This window comes from Stylophora pistillata, chromosome 10, assembly GCF_964205215.1.
Source record: "Stylophora pistillata chromosome 10, jaStyPist1.2, whole genome shotgun sequence".
Lineage (NCBI taxonomy): Eukaryota > Metazoa > Cnidaria > Anthozoa > Scleractinia > Pocilloporidae > Stylophora > Stylophora pistillata.
Genome location: NC_142528.1, coordinates 976,345 through 998,885, shown reverse-complemented (window position 1 = coordinate 998,885; position 22,541 = coordinate 976,345). Strand labels below are relative to the sequence as shown.

The 22,541-nt window shown below is 36.9% G+C and overlaps 2 protein-coding genes across 5 annotated transcripts; one reads left to right on the top strand and one right to left on the bottom strand.

The window, feature by feature from the left end:
- Positions 1–726: 726 nt before the first annotated feature.
- Positions 727–8,264, bottom strand: LOC111319703 (uncharacterized). Of its 3 annotated transcripts, XM_088735533.1 has the most exons (8): positions 8,063–8,264; positions 7,751–7,933; positions 5,976–6,248; positions 5,298–5,394; positions 5,065–5,130; positions 4,430–4,461; positions 3,858–4,115; positions 727–3,283 (listed from the first exon to the last, which is right to left on the bottom strand). In XM_088735533.1, exons 2-8 carry the CDS (start codon positions 7,818–7,820, stop codon positions 1,641–1,643), a joined length of 2,439 nt encoding a protein of 812 aa, XP_088591659.1. In that variant the 5' UTR covers positions 7,821–7,933; positions 8,063–8,264; the 3' UTR covers positions 727–1,640. The 3 variants fall into 3 exon arrangements, with proteins under 3 accessions (XP_088591659.1, XP_088591660.1, XP_088591661.1); XM_088735534.1 differs by lacking the exon at positions 8,063–8,264 and having other exon boundaries at positions 7,751–8,048; XM_088735535.1 differs by lacking the exons at positions 7,751–7,933; positions 8,063–8,264 and adding an exon at positions 7,256–7,720.
- A 163-nt stretch (positions 8,265–8,427) lies between these two features.
- LOC111337180 (rho GTPase-activating protein 44) lies at positions 8,428–22,270 on the top strand. 2 transcript variants are annotated; one of them, XM_022943426.2, is made up of 19 exons: positions 8,428–8,735; positions 8,903–8,942; positions 9,778–9,879; positions 10,210–10,287; positions 10,979–11,055; positions 11,441–11,552; positions 11,833–11,909; positions 12,245–12,365; positions 13,315–13,383; positions 13,504–13,585; positions 13,946–14,073; positions 14,443–14,490; positions 14,730–14,793; positions 14,974–15,055; positions 15,433–15,513; positions 19,203–19,319; positions 19,717–19,799; positions 20,253–20,427; positions 20,829–22,270. In XM_022943426.2, exons 1-19 carry the CDS (start codon positions 8,683–8,685, stop codon positions 21,073–21,075), a joined length of 1,836 nt encoding a protein of 611 aa, XP_022799161.2. In that variant the 5' UTR covers positions 8,428–8,682; the 3' UTR covers positions 21,076–22,270. The 2 variants fall into 2 exon arrangements, with proteins under 2 accessions (XP_022799161.2, XP_022799162.2); XM_022943427.2 differs by lacking the exon at positions 10,210–10,287 and having other exon boundaries at positions 8,434–8,735.
- Positions 22,271–22,541: the final 271 nt, after the last annotated feature.

Sequence of the window (22,541 nt, the reverse complement as noted above, 5' to 3'; positions counted from 1 at the left end):
TCGATTTATCAATTTTTGTCTTAAACAGGATATCTTTCCTTGGAAGATAAACAGCAAAATTATAGTTTACAAGCTCTAATTTTAATTAATATTGAATTCCGTTGATTATGGCATTGATACCAGGCGCATTAAATGTCTTAAATAGGGTATCAAAAAATCCGAATTCTGTCTTAAACAGGGTAGGAAAATCAGCGATATTTGTCTTAAACAGGGTCAGGGTATAAGGGGCCGCGCCGCACCTCCCCACCCAGGAATATATCGAGTACCCCGGGGGAGTGGCGCGCTTCGTTACACGTCAAACTTCCGAATTCGGTTTTCTAGAAGACGAAAGCGAGGAAATCACCTTGCAATATAAGTGATTTCAACTTCGCTCTACCAAAAGATCTTTGCTTTATCCAAATGAAAAATTTTCTGAAATATGGCTCCGGAAGAAACCACAACTATCCACCTTGAATCTACTCCCACACAGTTTGAATTGAAGGCGACTGTCCGAGACCCCACAATCATCGAGTATTGCACTGACAGCTTTTCATCGCTGCATCAAGAGATTTCACAGCTTACTGCGTTGGTTTTATCACAGGTAAGTGCGTTTTTTCAGTCTAGATGGAAAACCTTTCGAATTAAAAACTAGTAAAATATTATAACAAGGGCGCTTCAACTAGAGCTCTCTCGAAAATGGCCTTTACTTCATCATGGTTGATTGAAAAGCAAAGAAGCAATTCAATGTCCACTCTTCCTGCTCACTTAGGGGCTTTATTCATTCTTTTTAATTTGACATGGTCCGCTTACCTAAACTTGAACTACACGAACTCAAGTTCATTCAATTTCAAAGCAGAAACTACTTTTTGCCATTTGGGTGCGTTTTTAATAAAGCTACTAACGTCTACTGTCCCTATCGCCTCATGGAGGCTAACAAAATACCACATAATATTTGCACTCGTATATTAAATTTGTGTAACAAATAAAATTCAGATCCCGTAAAAGCCAAAACTGACTTGCAATCGATTCTTATACGATATCGAATGTGTGCAAATGACTAAGAACAAGTGATAAGATCAAGACTGACATGTACTTGTCTGTATACCGAATTCAAATCATTCCAACTCAGTAACATCAGCAGTGTATTTGGTGCGTACTCACACGCTCAGAATACGCTAGGTATTTAATGTTGATACCGGAGGAGGAGGCCTGCCCCCTAACCCCGTTTCCTACGCAGCCAAAAAGTACTTCTGTAATCCCAATCGCTGTAACAAAATGTACGCTAGTAAACACTCCACAGGATCCACATTCAGCTATGAGGCCAGCTCAACGGTGAATATCCTACCTACATACGAACCAGCCGCATATTATCTTCTTATCAAACAAGTTTAAATTTTCACAATCAGGTTGATTTAGTGAAGCACTTCCTTTCCTTGCGTTTACTGTACAGATATTCAGCCTACACATCGCAATAATGTTTTGCGTTTATATTACCACAGTTTTCATTCCTAAACAAGTACTTTAAAACTGCAAGTTTCTGCGTGTTGCAGTTTAAAAACTGTTTTGAATTTCTATTACACACCGACTTTTTAAAGCTATTGAGTTTAACTATCAACATTGTGTAATGTTAAATGCTCAAACTGTCACGGAAAGAAAGGATCTTACACGATAAACTCATCATTATGACAAGTTCCTCGCAAGCTAACTCCTTGAATGTTAACAACAGTGTCGTTGTTCGTTGAGTCTGAACGCTTGTATCTCTCTTGATTTCTTAAAGTTTGAATGTAGTCTGCGTCCTCATAAACGTGTTCACCTTTATGCTCAGGATCTCCTTTAGTATCATCAGCTACGTCACTTCCCTGAGGTTCCTTGGACGAATCTTTCTCATATGAACCAACACCCAATTCATCCGTTTGGTCCCGGCGTCCACGATTCTCCAAATTGTCTTCCACCAACAACGTAATCCCCTTGTTGTTGAAGGGGCAGGGAAGAGTATCACGACCACTGCAAGTACTTTCCAGTGTGCCAGATCTCTCATTGGGGATCTCAAGATCAGATAAACTCTGACGATTCTCGTTATCCAATCCCTGACTATCGGACATGTCTGGTTTACTTGAAATAACATCTATTGGTCGTGCATAGCCTGAGCTAGTTTCCGATACTACACTATTTCTGCCACTGTCCGGAATGAGCTCCAAGTAAGTATGAGTACTAAATCGTTTAGAATCAACACATTCTTTAAGATCCTTGCAAGTACCAATACTTGACCCAGAATCCTCCTTTTCAAAGACCTCTCCATAGTTGCTATCTTCACCCAGTGACGAGCGGCACGGTGACGTCACTAATCCTGGAATCTGACTAATTCTTACCGATGCATATGGAGAAGCAGGATCACTGTCAGGTTCAAGCATGGCGGAAGAGACTCCACTATCCCTTCCATCACTTTCACGGTTTGAATATCGCTGGTCCCACCCATTTAAGCTTCCCGTCTTTGGCCTTTCGTTATCCTCGGTGACACTTGCGTACGGGTGATCTTCGTCAACCTTATCTTCTGGCGTGTCACTATCTATCGGACTTGCAGACCGAGTGCTCGCCTTGCTTTGAGAACTTGCTCTTCCACTGCTCTCACCGCTGGACGCCTTTTCATCACTGCTAACACTTGCATAGGAAGGTTCCACAATGTTGTTGTTTTCACCCACCTGGTTACCAGACACACTTTCATAGGGGTGGTAAATGTCCACATCAAAGGCGGTCCAGTTGATTTCTCTCAACAGTAAAAGAGTGTCTAAAGACTTGGAGTGTCTGTGGCAAAGGTTAGTTTTCTTGGCATCACTCACATCATATGCTGCCAATCTGTCGATGCAACCCATCGAGCCCTTTCTTGGTGGTGGTGGCACAGGTGGCAACGCCTGTGATCCACTGATTATTTTGTTGTACGTGCCTCCGAAACTGGACGATTTTACTAACATTGGGTGGGCCAGCATTGGGGGTGACTTCTGATGGGATGGGTACGTTCCGCTTTTTCCCCTGTTTTGCGTGATTTCAAAAAAGCGCAATCGATCAAGGCTCTTTGAGAAGCGTTTACTAGGAGCAGGTGGTAATGGCCTATTCTGAAATATGTTGGACACACTCTTTGTTCGTGAACCAAGTGTGAACGATCTTATCTTCAGATCTAACTCCCCTGGAGAGGGAGATCGGCCATTGAACATGGATTTCGGTGAGCTGTTTTTACCAAAGGTTTGGCTGGATAATATAACAGAAGGTGTGGTACGCCCATTAACATTTCTGCCCTCGAAAAGGTCTCCTGCAATGAAATTATTGAAATATTGAAAAGTTTATCATTTGAATAAAAATAAGACAATAATCACGGTTAAGATTCATATTCAAATAAAAAGCCTTCCACTGGTTAAAAAATTTTTCTTTAAAATTGTAGAGATTTTTAAAGGCCTAATTTGAAAGAGTAAAAAAGTTGTTAAAACAATTAAATAAGCAAAACTGATCTATCTTCTAAAAGTATCACCAAGAGAATGCCTTCTTATGTTAATATGAATTTTGGGATATTATTCTCTTAATGTCTGAATCAATGATCTCTTTTAGTGTTACGAGTTTTACATGAGCATATAAATGAGGATAAATCACACGGTCTTTTATGTCTCAATATGATCATAATACAAAGCCTCACTCTTGTCTAATTGTTTGAGATGCCACTACAATACAAAGATCCATGGATAGAGTGTCATTCTACTAATTAAAAACAATTAGGGATTTCCATGAAACCAAATATGAAGCTTTCATGAAATGTGAATATTTTAGACACATTTTTACAACCTTTCTGTTAAATTTTATGACTGGATAACTTGCAAAATATTTTCTTTTACCTTCACTAAAGGCACTGCTGACTTCATCATTTACCGAGCTGTAAATATGATCCCTTCTCCCTGCCCTTGGTAAAGTGTTTCCTTGAAACCCTGCATCCTTCTTTCTTGACTTCTTGGTTTTGGTAAACCTCACAGCTTCCTTGTGCTCATCGGATTTGGGTGCAATTCGTTTTGTTCCTATGTATACTCGTTGGTGGCCCAGTGAGTCCAAAGGAATTTCATAGATCTGAAGTTCAGGAGTCCCTGGTTCTTGATTAGCTGGAAAAAAAAAGTAAAAAAAATTGAAAATTAAGAAGATGATGAATAGATCTCTTTCAAACTTTTATCAAACTTCAACTTTGAAAATCAGTATAAACTGATAATGACTGGTATTTACTTCTGAACCTTCCCCCCCCCCCCCCCTTAACTAAAAATATCACCCACACTGCCAAGCATATCTAATGAGACAGAATATGCAAGCTGACCTCACAAGAAATGATACATTGTACTTCAAATGACAGTTTGTATTTAAAAAAAAAGTACATGCAGCTGGAGGGCTACACATACAATTTTTAAAAAATTTTCAAACTTACTTGCCAAGCTATCAAGGAGGAATTCTGACTCTCTGTGATAAAAAGAGGAAACAAAATAATTATATTACTTACAATGATAGCAAGGTATTATATTTTCATTGTCAAAATTAAATTTTCTGCAGTCTCCTGATACTACTTTAATCTCAAACTGAATAAAAAATATTTCAACAACAAACAAAAATGGAAATGCATTGTTATTGATAGCTCTCTCTTAACGGCAACAAAAAAAATTCTGACCCTATAAAGCCCTTCAAACAATATATGACAATTCCAGTCTCACCCTAGTTAAAACACCCTGATTCAACCAAAATTTCACATAACCTTACATATAATGAAAACATATTACCCACTAACTACCTTGGAGACCTTACACTGTAGGGGGGCCATGCATTTAGAAGTTGTCCTTTTCTCAAACTAACTTTATGAGAACAACTTGGCACTCTCATGTGTGACAAAAGAGCTCAAACTTTTCTGGATTACTCCTCTCATGATGAACTTTCATTGTCTAACTGAGCTCATTTTCTGTGCCAAACACTTTTTTTCAATCAAACACTCAACAAAGGTCATGTTCTAAACATAATCTTAATTGGATGGAATCATCTTTCTCACTTCCTGTTTTAACTACTGATAATCACCTTGTGAAAGCAGGGCTCAACTCTAGTTCATTGTCATCCCAAACCATGTATGAACCCTGGGTTTTCCTAAAAAAGCAGGAAAAAGCATTGAGGGGATATAAACAAAATCTGTGAAATTGATACCAAACCAGGCTATAAATAGAAATTTAATTCAACTTCCTTTTAATTTCATCCGATATCATAAAAAGCCATACGGATAGAACAAGCCATACGGATAGAACAATCTCACTTACCACCTTTCCAGCCGTGCATAAATGACAAACACAACAACAGTGATGACAAAGATCACTCCAAAAGCTATGAGAATGTAGACCCAATAGGGAACTCCATCTAAAAGAAGATATTGAAATAAATTTTGATTTAATTGTGTTGCACATTATGTATAAAAATATCATGGTCATTTGCTGTAACAACATCCCAACATGACAAGTTGAAGAGGAAAAAACATGCTGGAGGAAGTGGATAACAAGATTGCGTGGGTGGTGTGTGGTGGATATAGTTACTGGGCGGTGCATATAGAACAGACCAATATTTTATTACAAAATCTAGGAATCCCACCAAGGTTATTATAAAAGTACCTACTGAAATAATTTTAAAACATGTTTTTATACCATAACTTGATCACCAACATCAGGATCAGGTTTACTCAGTCATAAAAAGTCCAAATCCAGAGTTCATACATATTCAAAATGATGATTTAAACAATAAAATATTTGTATTATGAAAATTTTGTTTGTACCCATAACACACAGATAACCTTACTTAGAAGCACAAAAACTGTTAGCCAGATTTGTAACTATGTGATAATTTGTGCTTTTCTGAAATGGAGGCCCTAACTGACAATCAGTCAACATCTTACTTCACCTGACAAGGCTTTTAAACTAGTAAATATGGACTTCTTCCAATAATACCTTCATCATCATTTTTGTCCATAACAACTGGCTGAACACTAGCATTCTTTGTGGGTGATGCAAGAGTTGCAGAACTCAATCCAGACTTAACACTACTTTTAACTCCAGGCCATGTTGTTGAAGTTGTTGAGGCATGAGTAGTTGGTTTTGAGGTAAATTTTGACACAACTGGGCTTGTAGAGTTGCTGGTTGTATTTGGTGACAAAAGCTGATTTATTCCATTACTTGAGGTAGGACTTGTTGCATTGCTCAACGGCACTGATGAATTATTGCCTGCAACAAGATTGGATCAAAGTGATGATAACACTGTTTAACTATAATTTGAATCCTTTTAACACCAAGTTGGGACCATAATGAGATGTCTTGGCAATCAGACTGATCGACTTGTTGGCATTTTCCTTCTTTTCAATACAAAGTGTTAAGGCTGACTGTAAGGCACAGTTGGCAACAATATAAGTAGTCTAAAGAACTTGAAAGTAGAATATATATGGTTAATACCTTCTCTAAACTTGAGAACACTATATCTTATTAACCAAGCGCGAGGGCCGTACTGGGAGAATATCGGCCTGAGGTCTTGACAGTACGGACCGAGTGCAGCTCGGGACAGTGCCCGGTCCAATACTGAGAGAATATTGACTGGCAATAGAACATTTTGATCGGTTGATTTTAGTTATTGGCCCTCTGACTACCCGAGTCGTGTAATAAACAAACATATAGATGACTGTTAATCAAATTAGTCTAATAATCATTCACAAAGTAGGATCAAAACTCAGATTACACCGTTCTTCATTTTCACATAACTTCACCGAACCCAATTGCACACGATAGCGATGGTGTTGTATACTTTTAATCTCATGCACATACCCTAAATCAAGAAATTAAATTTTCATCTTTTCGGTTCCCACATTATGCCTTCGTAGTCGTGGACAACTCATTCAATATACTTATAAATGTTAGCAAGTACTTTGCTCGGCTCCGCGAATCATTAAAAAAAAAAAAAAGGCTGAGAAAATTACACGCATCAATTTCTTACAAAAATTCAATTTCCAGGGCTCTCTGAGACCGGAAAAAGTTTGCGACAAGACAATGCCCAAAGTGGAATGTTTCCAATCAGTGATTCACTCCAGGGACCCTCAAAGTTTTTCACTTAATTTCTTGAATATTCAAACCTTAACCAGGTCTTTTATCCGAAGAAGTTTTGATCTATAATGTGTAGATAGCTGCCACACAAATATATATCAAGTCATAATGAAAAACGGATCATTGATGGCAACACGTACGTCCTGGACGACATCAGCAAATCATGTAAACAAACATTCTTTTCGAATAAACGTGTGGTTTCTACTTCGAAGTAAGAATCGTCTCATTCAGCGGAAATCTTTCCATATTTCTTCTTGAGGGCTGAGAGATAGTTGTGTTTTTTAATCTTCGGGAGAAAGGAAATCCTCAAGCCCTAATCAAACCGGAATTCGATATAAAAAATGGACCGAGCGAACTTAAGAATCGAGTTTGGCAGGTTTTCTATTATGCACAGTACCTGAATAGGATTTGTAGTATTATGAGAACGAAGTACTTCTCTAGTTACAAATTGTGCTAGAAGTTCTACACTTCAAAATGTCCCACCGCTCCATAAATGTGTCGAGTGTGTCGCCGAATTATATCAAACAGCCATCGAATCTTACCGACCCTGACTACAATCAAGTTGTTTTTCTCGCAAACACCAGATAAGCTCGGCAAACTGTTTTCGCTCTAAATGCACGAAACCAAGTACTTACCTTCGACAGTAAAGGCCTTCCGTAGAATTAACAGCTGAAATATAGCCACATGAAGAAACAGGGTCGCCATAATAATTTACAGCGATATTTTTTTCGGAGGTTTTGAGAAAACCGCAGCTTCCTTGAGCTATAGCAGAAACAATTGTTCCTAAGAAGAACTTTCCTTTTCCATTCACTTCAAACCTGTCAGATTAAAATATCACTTCGGAAATTATTTCCCCATACTGATAGACAACGAAGAAAACGGGGAAATCTGTAACAGAAATGACAAATTACAGAGTTCATGTCGATCAGATAGGAAAAAAATCTTACCCTTCGGGGAGGTATGGGTTAAATTTCAGCGCCCTTAAAGTAAATAACTACCAGAAATGAGCCTCGCGTTTCTTCTCGATTTCTATCCTTTTCACAGCTCCGTGTTGCAAAAATTTCCTTCATTTAAAAGTACTAGCGTGGGATAACTCGTAAAGCACATACAAAAGAATAACTAAATAACTACAGCGTACGTCCTTATACCGGAAACAGAGACAACTTTCCCAGCTTGGGCCTTGGGAGACTCGCATGTCAAAAATGTGACGTATTTCCGGGGTTGTTTTTCACCTAACATCCCTCCCAACTTCCTTACGAGGAAAATTGAATGAGAGATCTAGAGACGAGATATGTATTTTGAAAACAACTCTTGAACTTGTTACAATCATTTTTCCTTCATTTGAATTTGTGATGTGAATTTTTATAAAAGCGATCCTTGCAAGACTTGAGTGTCGTGTGTTGTATTTTATTTTTCTACACTGGTTTTCCGCTGACCAAAGCTAGCGTACACCCACTTTAGTAAATACCAACATGGCGGAAATTCTGTGAAACGTTTCAGTGTTGGCCGATACACTGATTCGCTCTTTCGTTTTCGTTAAAATCAGAGTACAGATGATTCTTTGATAATGAAGAAACAGTTTTATCGCGTGAAACAACTGGCTGACCAAAGGGTCGGAAGGTAATGGCTGCTCTTTATGAATTAGTCAACAGAATGTACGGAAGTCAACTTCAGTTGACTCCATCAGAACGCGTTTCTTTGACGTCTTTTCAGCTAAGCACTCTTTGATATGACACTTAAAGAATGATATGATTGTTTATTTATTTGTCATGTAAATATACTTTCAGAGCGGAGAAGACTGAAATTTTAACAGAGGATCTACAGCATGTGAGTTTAAGCATTACTTACAATTACAGCAAATTATTGATTTTTATCTTAAAAATCTAACATATATGCTGAGAAATCAAAATAGAATAACGTCGAATGTTTTGGTTTCCAACATTTTTGTTGCATGTTAAATGAAAGTAGACTTAGATTTAGCAAGCTGGAAGCAAAACCAACGCAGCTTCCTTATTCTAGATACGTATTTATAAATAATAGCTTTTACTAACTGACTCTTTAGTATCAATTACAAATTATATCATACTGAATAATTTGCAAAATACTCTGTCCTTTATTGAGCCAATGAAGATGATACAGTTAATTGCAATGCGTATAGGTGGATATTTCTAAGTTATATTCACAAATTGCACAACATGGGAACAAAGAGTATTAACAGTCTAAGCATATCATAACATTTATGGCCTAAGGCCTCCCCATGCAGACATTCTTCAGATGCATTGGTATTCATTCTCTTGCAACAGATTTTTACAGATTAGGATTTGCAATGAGCCATATTACAGCTGTTTGACTGAAAAATGTAGCACAGACTGTAAACAATTTTTTGGATCCCTGTCAAATGTAATCATTGTGTGTATGACCCACCTTGTGATTGAGTTTTCTGAAGTTCACTTGCTGAAATATCAGAAGGTTAAATTGAAAGGTCTGAGGTTACAGTTCTCATGTGAAACTCAGACTTTTTCTTTTTCCCACAGTCATGGTAAATATTTCATTATTCTATGACATGTTCTGCCTTCAGTGTTCATCATTCAGTATCTACAGGTACATATAGTATGTACTGAAATCACTTTGCTGATTTGATGTATTATAAATCATTTAATAGGTTGAAAAGACTGTAGACAAAATCAAACATGCATGCCAAACAACAAATAAGAGGCTAGCTGCCTCTATGCAAGGTACTGGAATGGATTTAGAGAAAAGATTGGTAAGAACAGAAAATCGATTAATTCAGTCAACCATTTCTTAGCTAATTATATTTTTGTATAAATGGGTTTTGTAAACATGTGGTATTGTCTCACGGACTAAATAATTGAACACCAAACCCAGAGATAGCTGAAGAATAGTGGTCTTTTTTTAAAGAGGCAAGCACAAGTAAACTGCTAATTATGGCCAGTCACATGTGAGGGGAGGGGCTCAAAAGAAAGACTCTCCCCTGTGTGATTTGCACTTGCCTTGAAGAAGAAAATAGACATCTGTTAAACACTTTAAAGTCACATAGAAGCTATCTCTTAGGGTATTACTTAATCTGTTGTAGGCTGTGCTATTCCTCAAGTCATTACGCGGGTCGGATGATCTTGCTATGCTGTGGCCTCAAATGAGATCTGAACTTATGGTAATCATCTACCATATCCATCACGTTTAGTGCATACATTACTCCCTCTTAATTCACTTTTAACCAGCCACAATTTTTGTTTCGTGTTATTTGACTGTCAGATAACCCAACAGAAATTTTTGGCATTTTATTTGCATAGATGCACAAAAGGGACTTTAGAACTAACTAACCTTTCTTCCTTGCCTCATGTCTTGGAATTCAGGTCACCAAAGTCAAAGTTTAAATCTTGAATTATAATTATTTCAGTCTTTTCAGGTAAAAATTGGACATTGTAAAAATTAGTATTTTTTTTTTAAGGATCGATGATGCATTTCCCAACCATAGCCACTTTAATGGCTGACATGTATTCGCAGGAGCCCATTAGGCTCCTGGTATTTGTCATTATCCATCTGTTGCTCACAGCATAGCAATGAGTTCAAATGTTTTTATTTTATTATGAAAATAGCATATTTATAAAGATGATGGTGCAGTTATTACCATGCACACTGTCACAGGAAAAAAGTAATCAGGTGAAAATCTTAGACTTAGACTCTCAACCAAGCAGTAGCAACAGATGAAAAACTTCTTTCATCTTTTACTCTTTTAAACTCTTACGCTGGTTTGTGTTGTCTATTTGCAAGCAGCTGCCTTGTGTTTGGAATTTTATTTCTTTTATTAATTTTTGTCTGTCTCCCCTTTTTTTTTTTTTCAGAGAAAACTTCACCAAACAGCTTTGGCACAAACCATGTTAGAATCAGGGCAGCAGTTAGGTGAAGATTCTCTTTTAGGGTAAGAGTCATGTCTCTTATTTATTGTTATGTGAGTGGTCCTTAATCATGATCCTTGTATTTTAATGCACATACTCTCATTGATTTGCAATTCTCTAAGTTGAATAGATTACAATTATCTACTTAATACTAAATGTTGTCTACTAGTAATTAAAACTAGTTGCACCTGGTCATGCCAGTTACTAGTACTCTCCTTTCTTCTCACTGCAGATATTTTTTTGTTAGATCCAACAATATCCCCCTCTGATGTTATTATTCTTCTTATCACCTTTTGCTTCAAAATCTAGTGATAATTGTAATAAATTCCTTTTTAATCAATTCCAGAGTGAAAGGGGTAAGTGGTTATGTATCAAAGGATGACAGCAATTTATACTGTTCCTTTTCAGTAAAGTGATGCAGAAAGCAGGGGATGTGCAGACTTCACTGGCAAGAGAACTTGCTGAGTATGAAATGCAAGTAGAGAAGGATGTCTTGGCACCCATGACATCACTACTTGAGGTAATCAAGTGTTTAAACTATAATTAACTTTTAAATTGTATCTAGTATTACATGTACAAACATTGTATGGTCATCTACATTTTATATATTAAGTGCCCAAGTGAAATGAAGCAGCAAAATCTCTTTGAAAAATTCTTTGAATTAAAAAAACATTTTCTTTGGTGGTGTTGTTGTTTATGGCCTTTCCTCTGCATGTACTCCAACCCTTTGGAGATCTACATTGTACATAAGATGCTTATAATCTTAATTTGTACTACTGTAGATTTTTTGATTTTAATAGAATGATATTCCAAATATCACACAAACAAAGAAGAAATTGACAAAGACCAGGCTTGATATGGATACTGTTAAATCAAGGTATGTCCAAACCTGAAAAGCATAAAAGCAGTCAAAAGTAATCTACACCTTTGATTCTGTGAGCATTAATCAAGATCAGTTGTTTGAAAACCAATACTATATGTGAGATTAAAGTGCATAGACAGTTGAGTAAAGCCCCTGTAGAGATGTTAGGGAAACTAATGAAAGTAAAGTTTTTAATCTGAAACCTGCAATACCTCAATATGTTATTATCATGATAAGTCGTGATTATGGTCATGAAAAAAAGAATTAGATTTACTATATTCAATGTCATTTGATTTTAGTATTGTATGCTTCCTTTTAATTCTGTGAAATTTGGATTGTTATGCTTAAAGATGGACAGCTGCTGTCAAAGTCTCCCATGGGTCAAGCAAAGATATGCAAGCTGCTGCAAACAAGGCAGATGCCCTGAAGGATGAATATGAGGAAGAAACTTCCAAATTTGAAACCTGTCAGGTGAGTGCTCCTGGTTTGAATTAGCTTTATATTACATAATAGTGGAACTATCAATAAACAGGTAACCTTGATTGACACATGACTTTAAGGAAATCCATACATTGGTTGTTTCTTGCATTGGTCTGAATTGATCTTCAGATCTGCCGAACATTTTTGGGTATCAAACCTTTGTATCCTAGCCAAGGAAAACACCTAGTTTGTACTGAATTGGGCTTCTCTTAAACCAACATGAGCTTATTGAAATGATCACATTGTAGTTAATGATATGAAATGAAGTTCATTTAATATTTAGTTCTTATTAACCGAGTGGGAGGTCTTTATGGGAGAATCTTGACTGAGGTCACCAGTGTAGACCGAACGCAGTGAGGTCTGTACCAGCAACAGAGGTCAAGAGTCTCCCACACGGACCGACCTAGCTCGGTTAATAAGATGGCTGTGTCTTATATGCCAGTTTTTTATATTCTTTGTACCTTTTTTTCTAGACCGGTCTAGATGTCAGTCTAGATAGGAAAATCTAGACCGCTTTTAATATTGATTTCAGCCAATCAAATTCGTGAATTTGGTAGTTCCCAGTCTTTGTGAGACACAGCCATATAATGAATAGTATTATTAAAAAACTAGATCATTGGATAATGCAATTCAAGACTTTTTACTGGCTTAGCCATTATGGTATATCAGCCAATATACCATAATCTACAAATATGGCAAGCGTACGTGTCAGCTTAAAATTAAAAGGGAGCTAAAAATTTAATAAAATTTAATAATTTAATATAACGTTTTTAATAAAACAATTATTCCACTCACGCTTGTTGGATATGAGATGATTATAGCCAACTTGGCGCTACGCGCCTTGTTGGCTATCTATCATCTCATATCCAACGCGCGCTCGTGGAATAATTGTTAAATAGTTTTTGTTTATATAACGACTACCCTGAATTTTGTTCTCCAGGACACTCTCACTACAGAACTTTTGAAGTTTGTAGCAAGGGAAGGAGAATATGCCAACTGGATAATAAAGGTGTTGTTTTTAACTATCCAAGGGCTAAATGCTAGTTTCTTGTTAATGAAGGTTATTTCACTGTAAACCCAAACATTTATTACAAGTTGAATTGTTTTACATTCTTCTTTCATGTTTCAGTACATCGAAGCCCAGCTGGATTATCATCAAAGAGCCATGTCAGTACTTGACAATGTCTTGCCTGATCTCAGGTCCCTCTTGGGTAATTTGGTTCTTTCTAATCCTGATTATTATTTTTTTGCAGTAGGGTATGGCATAGCGATACATATCTCAGTCTATGATTTGACCTCAGACAAGTCAAATATATTGCTGGGTTAGGGGAATTATTAAAGCATGGTGTTCAATGTAGTAGTAAACTTATTGCCTGTTCAATGGTCATCAGAGACTTAATTGTGTGAGAAGCAATATTATCTTTGCTTCACCAACAAGTTGTCCTCAAATGGGCTGAAAACTCAACTCAAAGCTTACTTCTCCTTAAAGTAGAAAGTTAGTGTCAGAACACTGTGTTATCTCATTGTATTTGCTCCTCACTGTATAGTTACTTATTTTATGATCCAATTAGATGAATCAGAACTTCAACCAGTATATGGCTGTCCACTGGAGGACCATCTTAGAATACAGGAAAGAGAAATAGCCTTTGTGATCGAAGAATGTGCCTCATTTCTGTACAGAGAAGCCATGGATGTACAAGTAAGGATGTGCCCTTCCTGCATTTTATCCTACTGTGTCACTGGCTTTAATACAGCTTGAAATCAGATTTTCATCCATACTGACTTAGTGGATAACATTGTTCCAGTAGTTCTTAAAAAACTCACATGGGAGTAATTAATACCGGTAAATTGTATTGTTCTTTGACTTATTTTAATGTAGTTAGTTTTGTTTGAATAGAAAACTGAATGCAGTATTAACAAGTCAATCATACAGAGTTTTGGGGTATTACTACTGTTGATGACAGAAGAATACTTCAAGATTGACTTGTGTATTGTGTTACCCTACTACTGCAGCATAGATGTTGAATTCACAGTTCAGGAGTTTTGCTTTTTTTCTTCTTCTTTTAAGGGACTATTTAGACTTGCTGGTAGTACTGCCAAAATCCGAAAACTTACGGTAAGTTTTCTTTATAGCTCTCAGGTAGTGAAGACAAGTGAAAGAGAAGGTGTATGAATTATATTTCACCTTTCGTAATTTGATTCCAGTTTTCCTGTTCATTTATTGGTTTACTGGTTTATTCATTCATTCATTCTATGATTGTTGTTGCTTTTATTTTATTGAAGTGATAATAAATAAATGTGGTATCAATTCAAATATTACCTTATTTGTTTATTGTGTTGTTTGCAAATTTTCAGGCTGAATTTGATGCTGGTTTAGTAGACTTGTCAGAGTTTGAGGGCGATGTTCACGTTGTCACAGGTATCATATCATCAATTATATACACTGTACCCTCAATGATATTTGTTAAATTTACCAATAACAACAGTACCAAAAAGGAAATGAGGAACTTAAATCAAACTACAATGCACACATCTTTAATCTTTGAAGAAAAGATAAGGTTTTTGTAGTTTTAAGGTAAACCTCCTTCTTTCTTTACAGGAGCACTTAAGCAGTATCTTAGAGAGCTTCCTGAGCCCTTGATGACTTCTAAATTGTACAGTGAATGGATACAGGCATCAACGTAAGGAAAAACTATGGTCTCTAAATGTGATACTGTTAAAAATGTTGTGCAAGGTTGTTGTGACTTGCTAAGCCTATGAGATAGCACAATTATGACTTATATTTGGGTGTGCCATGTGGGTAAAGTCTTGCCTTTTTGGATCTTTTTCTTTGCATGCACCTTTTCTGGATAACACTTTGTGTTGTGCAAAAACTCAATCCTCTCTAACCAGTAACTATTAAACAGGCACTTGGGGCTGGACCCTGCTGTTCAGATTCTTTGGCCATTTTTTTTTTTTTTTTTTATGAGACAGACACATTTTTAGACAGTTCCCTGGTACTTTGCTTGATGGTGTTTTCGTTTGGTGAGGTGACTGTTCACATTTTTTTTTATTACAGGATTCAAGATAATGGTGCAAAGTTACAAGCATACTGGACAATTATAGAAAAAATGCCATCTATGTACAAAGGCAACCTAAGGTGAGAATAAATATACATGGCAAATGTTTGAGTGGGCGGGCTAAAGACAAACTTGTAAAATTCAGTCAATGAGGCAGGAGACGACACCGCAGAAATACGTTTTTTAAGGCACGATACAGTATTTTATTGGTCAGCGGACACCTCAACAAAACCATAAAATGCCGTTAACTTTTACAATGTTTTCGCCGTGAGTCAAATCGACAGCGTAAAAAGGCTAAACTTAGAAAGAATACTGTAAACTTAGCTTTGAAACTCCGTTCACCATTTGGATAGTTCTCAAGCTCAATTATATAATTTGCCAAAGCCGAACTGAAGTTGCACATGATATGAAATTGTTGTTTTTCGCTGGCAGCTCTGTGGCAACTAAGTTTTGTTTATAGAAGAGCATAAGCACTAAGGCTAAAAATGAGACGGTTTTTGAATGGCTGAAGCGGTGATCCGAGGACGCTGCACCATCAGCTTTGTAAAGCAGTGGCTTGAACCGTATAAATCGGCATGTCAACGGCATTCCGGTCAGATTCACCGAGAAGACAAAACATGCCCGTGTAGCACGGACACCCTATCCCCACTCGTTATTGCATGTATCATAGTTGGCCAAAAACCTATGACTGTAACATGTATAGGACTGAAGCCCCCAAAAATACAAAAATTGGCTCAACTAGAGGAAGAATAAACCGTGGTATGTTTAAGTACAAAATGTCCATTGTAATGGTAATAAATTAAGTTTCACTTTCCACCTTAGTTTGTAATTTTTTTTTCTAAGCTGTAATTTTTTTTCTGAGCAATAACTTTACTTTCCCAACAAGTATTTGTTTCCCATCACAATTATGAATAATTTGTAGTGTCTTTTTTTATGCTGCTCATCCCTCACTAATCATTTTATTTCTTTCTTTTTGCTTTTTCTTTTCTTTCTTTTCTAACTTACTGCCATCTGCAACATAAACTGTAGTAAGCTAACGGAATACTTCTGGTTTGTATAGCTCCCTGATTCACAAAGTAACATTACCATCTTGGTACTACTAGAAAACAAATTTTTAAAAAAACAAATGTTTAAAAAACAAAAGTACTGTAAGGTAAAATAATTATAATGATATAATTTAATCGATTTATGTGAATAAAGCACTGTCTTTTCTCATATTTTCTCATTGTCTTTTCTCATATTGCAACAGCCTTGAATGAATCAACTATCTTCTAAACTTGATTTCTTATATTCAGAAGCTGCCTGAATTATAAACAAAGAACTTAAGTTGGGTGTTTATGGAGGTGGAAAGAACATAATGATTATGATGATTAACCTTCCAAATTACAAATGTCAGAGGAAAATTATCAGAAGTATTTCTGAAGTCAAAGTTGTTTCTTAAAAATGTTCAGGAGAAAATTGATTAGATTAAGTCAGCTGTCAATTCCCAGTTAACACTAAGTCATGAGGAGTAACCAAAAGCTCGTAATTAGCCTGTGTACTGCTGTGCTCATCCAGTCAAATAAAAATCAGGGATGGGATATTCCCAAGCGTAAACAATGATAGCACCATACAAATGTCCTTTTCCCAACTTATTACTGGGGAGGGGAGCACTGGTATGGCTACACTAGTTGTAGTCAATAAGAAATTTTTAACTAATTTCGGCAATATACATATATTTTGCCACCTCAGAGAAAGAAAATGGCATCAAGTCAAATAGGAATGTTTCATAACAATGTTCTGTAGGGACATGATGTAATATTACTGATGGGGATCATAATTATCCTTACAGTGGCAGAGCATGTGATGTGTATGTAAAGAAAAGCAAAGCTAATCTTAAAAAAAATGAATGGGAGAAGAGTAGTTGATTATTTGCATAAATTAATGCAATGCACATGCAGGATCTCTTCCACCAACACTGCCTTGAGCGATCTCTTACCTCCCCAGAGAACACTGCAGTTGAGAACTAGGTCGCATAATTATATTTTGCCTAAGGTTCAGACAAGCTGTTTTAAATCAGTTTTTATTAATAGATGTCTTTTCAATAGTAATTAATACCTTTTCATTTTCCTTATTTGTTCTATTCATGTTAATTGTTGCATGTCTGTTTGCACAATAATTCTTAATAAAGACCTTTATTATTATTATTAAGATAGTGGAATATACTTCAGATAAACATACATGTGCCTGTAAGAGTTTCAAATGACTGAGTTATAAAAACAACAATAATAATAATAATAATAATAAAAAAGTGGGTTTCATTGAAAATGCTTTCGTGTAAAGCAATTAGCTGTTTGGGAAATTAAAGTAGCTGTTGTTGCAACAGAATAACGCTTGTTTGGTGATGTTCACAAAGGAAGTGGAAATCGAAGAAATTCTGAATTGTTTGCTGCGCTAAGGCTTGACAAAGATTATTATATAGGCGATTGATTGAGGCCGCTGAAAATATGCAATATTTAAGACCGTCCAACATGACCGGTTCATTTATAATTTATCTTGAATTAAGCCTTTATTGACAGAAGTTGATAATAGATCTCTGTTACATGTCTTTGGTACGTTTGGTGGGCCTGTTCATGAGATAACTTGTTGATAAAACTGCAAGTATATGAAGTGAACAAATGTTTTCATATTTTGATTACGGACACCCGTTCTTAAAGGCACAGAAAATCAGAAGGGTGGAATGGCGAAAAATCAGTCTATAAAGGTAAAATTCTCATCCAAGCGAATAATTACCAAAATGAAAAGGCACCGCATGTCGGCGCAAATTATGTGAGTGTATGAATATTTTCACAACACAATAATTACCTGTATCACTTCATGCTAATAACACTTAAAAATCCAACCAGTCTTCAGACTCACTGGAAAATTATCTTACAGAACTAATCTCTTGCTTTGTCTGGATAACTATCGCTATTTTTGACAATTCTGAAGGCGAGGGCGACTGAAGAACCAAGATCGCGCTTCGTAACTGGACGGCCAACCTAAGTCAGCAAACAGCACACAACTCCAAACAAAATGACTCCCCTATACCGCTATTTGTTAAGACGTGGTTTTAGTATTAAAAACCCATTCAAAGGATCAAATATAACAAACAAGGAGAAGTATCATGCATATTTTCCAACTTAAAACCACGCAAAAGGCCGGTGTCTTCATCGAACTCAGTCTACAAACATACGGAAGCGCTTGGCAGCCTAAAGTTGATGACCACTGACCAGTTACTGTGACGTCACGAAAACGTATTTCCGCGGTGTCGCAGGAGACAATCATAGCCAGACAAGTTTATTCGAAAAAGTGGGGGGGGGGGGGGGGGGGGACTAAAGCTCCTCCCAGCCCCTCCCTTTGTCTAGTTCCTGCCAGACAGTAGTCTTACCCTGTTTTTTAGGGAAATTGACAAGTAACACTTCACTATGGAGGCTACTATTATAATCTTTAATTTGATTAACAATGGGTATATAATTTGATTTACAGTGGTACATAATGGTCATGCCTCTGTATGATTCGGGAGATGCCCATCTCACCATAGAAGAAGTGAATATAAACGTTCACATATTAAACTCCTGCTACGATGGTGGACCCGGATGTCTTCAGAAAAATTTAAACTCCATAATTTTTAAGTTCACTTGTAAAGAATACTCTTTTATTAAGTACTTATAAAGCAGTTAGTAAATTAGTGTAAAGTCTGTCCATCAGAGTCCTTTAACTGACGGGTTTGTGTTTCATGTTTTGACAGGTACCTGATGACTTTCCTTGGGAAGCTTTCTGAAAACAGCGATGTCAATAAAATGAGTGCAAGTAATATTGCCATTGTCATAGCACCTAACCTCATATGGTCATTAGAGGATGAAGGGTAAGAAGTCACAATTAAAATCGTATTAATTCAAGAAACTTACCAATAACTGATTGTTCAGTTATCTGATGATTTATTTCGAAAATTTATTATTGTCGGGCGTGATTCTCTTTTAGCCATCTTATGAAGGGTGAGAGCACCTCAGGACAGTGGCGTCCGTCAAAACTATGAATTTTATAGATTTGATCTCTCTCTATTTTTACAATGGTGAGAAAATAATGCCTTTTCAATACGCACAAGGCCCAAAATAATTTCCCCCGATGCTTTATTCCACATTCTCTGTGCCTTATGTAGACCTGTTAGCAACTTAACAACGCTCACACGAAGAACGTTTTACTAGGATCGTTAGATTAGATACTGAAAATTGATAATTAATTTTGTATTTGTTTCTCTTTAGTGGTGTAAACGTCATACACACTGGTGTCCAGTCATCGATTGTAGAGGCGTTAATTCAACATTACAGCTGGTTTTTCCCTGGGGGTGAGTAATGTTCATCTTACGTCAAGATGAACCTGTTTCCCTGACACGCTTTCCGCTAATCTTTCGGTATTTTGTTAACTTTCCTTTTTCAGCCGACACGGTCTCAACAATCTCCACTTAGTTTCCACATGCGTAAAACAAAAATCGTCAAATTTCGTGTTCTAATTTTTTTTGCAATCGAAAATTGAATGTTTTATTCTAGCAAAAAAATTCCAAACTTATTTTGCTGAGTCTCTCTTTGATCGTTAAGAACTAAACCGGGGAGCGGTACCCAGTCACTTCGCTAACATGTCAACTCGTCAACACTTTTGACAACTCCGCGAGTTGACCAGAGGTGTACGTGAGTTGGTTGTGTTGTCGGCGAGTGACCGGTTACCACTGTACGTTGTTAAGGCTTAACTACCTTGTACTTTTCACTTATTCTTAGGATGTTGAATGTCTCTTTCCCTGCAGAAATAGACTTCTCTCGTAAAACCGCTTCAGCGACAAATGGTGTTAATCAGGGTTTTCCTGAGAAGTGCAAGAAAGGCCCAGGGGACTATAAGAGTGTCACAGGCGACTTTTTAGAAGAGGTAGTGAGTCTAGTAAATAAGAAGTGCGTCGATGACTCTGGTACTCCCGCTCAAAAGTAAGTTCCTTTCGGTGTGTTTGCAATTTATCACTGCATGAAGTGAGTATGAGAAGAATAAAACTGGAAAGAATTTCGTGTAAGTGAACGGACCTTCTCAAGCAATGCCGGACATCCAAGCTGGCAGTCAAAGAAATAAGTGGTTGCTGGACTGCTGCTTTTTTTTTTTAGTCTCACGATAAAGCGGTTGAAATACAGGTGGAGGCATTTAACTGCTTTCTTCCAAACCGGCTTCTTCTAGTCCTTTCATTCGACTACTGCTTGACTTATCAACGGCTGAGCCTGATTTACGGCTTGCAGTCATTATGTCGCCTTCTATATAGCAGTCGTCTCTTGTATTCATCACCTGGTTTGCAGTCACCAATTAACTTTGTCTTTCCTTTGTTTGAAAATTATTTCAGTTCCCAAGAGTCGGAAACAGCCAAGCCAGCAATAATTGATGTGGAACAAACTAACACTCCTCCACCCAAGAAAAAAGGCACCCCTCCACCCCTGGTCAAATTTATGGGCTCTTCGAGTCCAGGCCCTAGCTCTTCCGCTCCACCTCTAGCCGGTCTCAAGCCCGTCGCAACTTCAGTTGGGCCCCCAAGACCCACAAACGCCCCTCCACCACCCCCATCAAGACCAGTTAAAAGAGAAGCCAAGTAAACGTGGCCATGTTAGGAAACAGAATTTAAGCAATGATGCCAACGACTGAAAAAACTAATGGAAGGCTTTTGTACAGTTAAATTGGCCATTATTGAATTATTACCTTTATCAGGAATAATAATAAAGACAGCCGTCCACTTCTATCCTGCGAAGATGAGAGGGCAGGATGTAAAAGGGGAGGGGGGGGGGGAGGATGCTCTAGCAAGTGTTCCACATGAGAAGGATGAGTAAGATTTCCAGAATTTTCATCTGGGCTTCGGTTGTTTAACCAAGTTACAGGCAGGTTTTTCGCCTGTTGAGTTAATTTCAATTACATTGGCATTGCTTTTAGGAAGTTGATATTTTTGATTTTATATTTCTAGGCATTGAGATGGTGCAACTTTTTAGACGATGTTGTGCTTTATAGTTTTAGAAGTTTGTAGTGAATTGATATAATTTACTCTGAAGACGAGGGCTAATTAAATGAAATGCTAAATCAAAAATCTCTTAAGATAATTATTGCTGATCTATATCGGTTTTCATCCGTAAAATCGTGTTTATTAACATTTCAACCATATTTTAAGAATAAAACGTCATACATTCTTCTCTTGCGACTAAGGAAGACAAGGTAGCTGTACCAGAAGGATAAAAATCCGGCAGGTGTACATTTTGCTCGGAATAATCTCATTTTCCTCTGCGCGGCACGTTGGGCTCCGGTTTCTTGCCTTGCTCATAGTCGCAAAGTCCCACTGGTAAATGCGAGTTGCTATTGTCGTGATTGGTCAGACGTGATAACTGTTGTTTTAGCGTAACATAAGCCTTTAAAGAAGCACGGTTATCTTCACAAATGATTTTACGAGATTCTTTCCAGTGACTAGTTCATGTTCTACGAAACATTTGTTTTATGTATTTGAATAAAATGATGTGGTTATGAGTTTTATTAACTTAATCAACACATTATCCTGATTAAATAATGGAATATAGCTAGTTTGTGATAAAATAAACTTCAATACAAGTCAAATTTTATAAATCCGGAAGTAACGTTTGTATATTTGGAATAGGGCTCGGGCTCGCTACGCATCCTATATTTTAACCAATAAGAACTACTTTGTTACTATTAAAACTAGAAGAATATTTTATTAGTAACATGAAATTCTCCCAAAAGTGACATATTACGACATTGCAATTTTAAATAAACTTAAAACATATGATGGTGCCTTTGATTTCCTGTGTCGTTATTCTTTAAGCGTAACATTTCTTAGTATTCTAACTTTATTTAGTCGTTTTAATAACTTATTAGTCTTTTTTATTTGTTTACCATCAAAATCCAATGGAAGTTGATACCCAGTCTCTCGGGCCAGAGAGACTAAGTAACAACTTTTCCCAATGAAAAATTATACCGAATGAAAGAAATGTTTAAGAAAGGCTAAATCTTCTGATACACGAACCTGTTTCATAAATGAAAGGCTAAATTGTTATTCTTTCAA

Bases quoted from the DNA above. Each gene is read 5' to 3' on its own strand.
- LOC111319703 (XM_088735533.1), bottom strand. From the start codon at position 7,820: ATGGCGACCCTGTTTCTTCATGTGGCTATATTTCAGCTGTTAATTCTA. The intron at 4,462-5,064 runs GTGATTATCAGT...TTTTTATCACAG, and splicing joins TTGAGCCCTGCTTTCACAAG to AGAGTCAGAATTCCTCCTTG. The intron at 3,284-3,857 runs GTAAAAGAAAAT...ATTTCATTGCAG, and splicing joins CAGCAGTGCCTTTAGTGAAG to GAGACCTTTTCGAGGGCAGA.
- LOC111337180 (XM_022943426.2), top strand. From the start codon at position 8,683: ATGAAGAAACAGTTTTATCGCGTGAAACAACTGGCTGACCAAAGGGTC. The intron at 12,366-13,314 runs GTGAGTGCTCCT...TTTGTTCTCCAG, and splicing joins CCAAATTTGAAACCTGTCAG to GACACTCTCACTACAGAACT. The intron at 13,586-13,945 runs GTAATTTGGTTC...TGATCCAATTAG, and splicing joins TGATCTCAGGTCCCTCTTGG to ATGAATCAGAACTTCAACCA.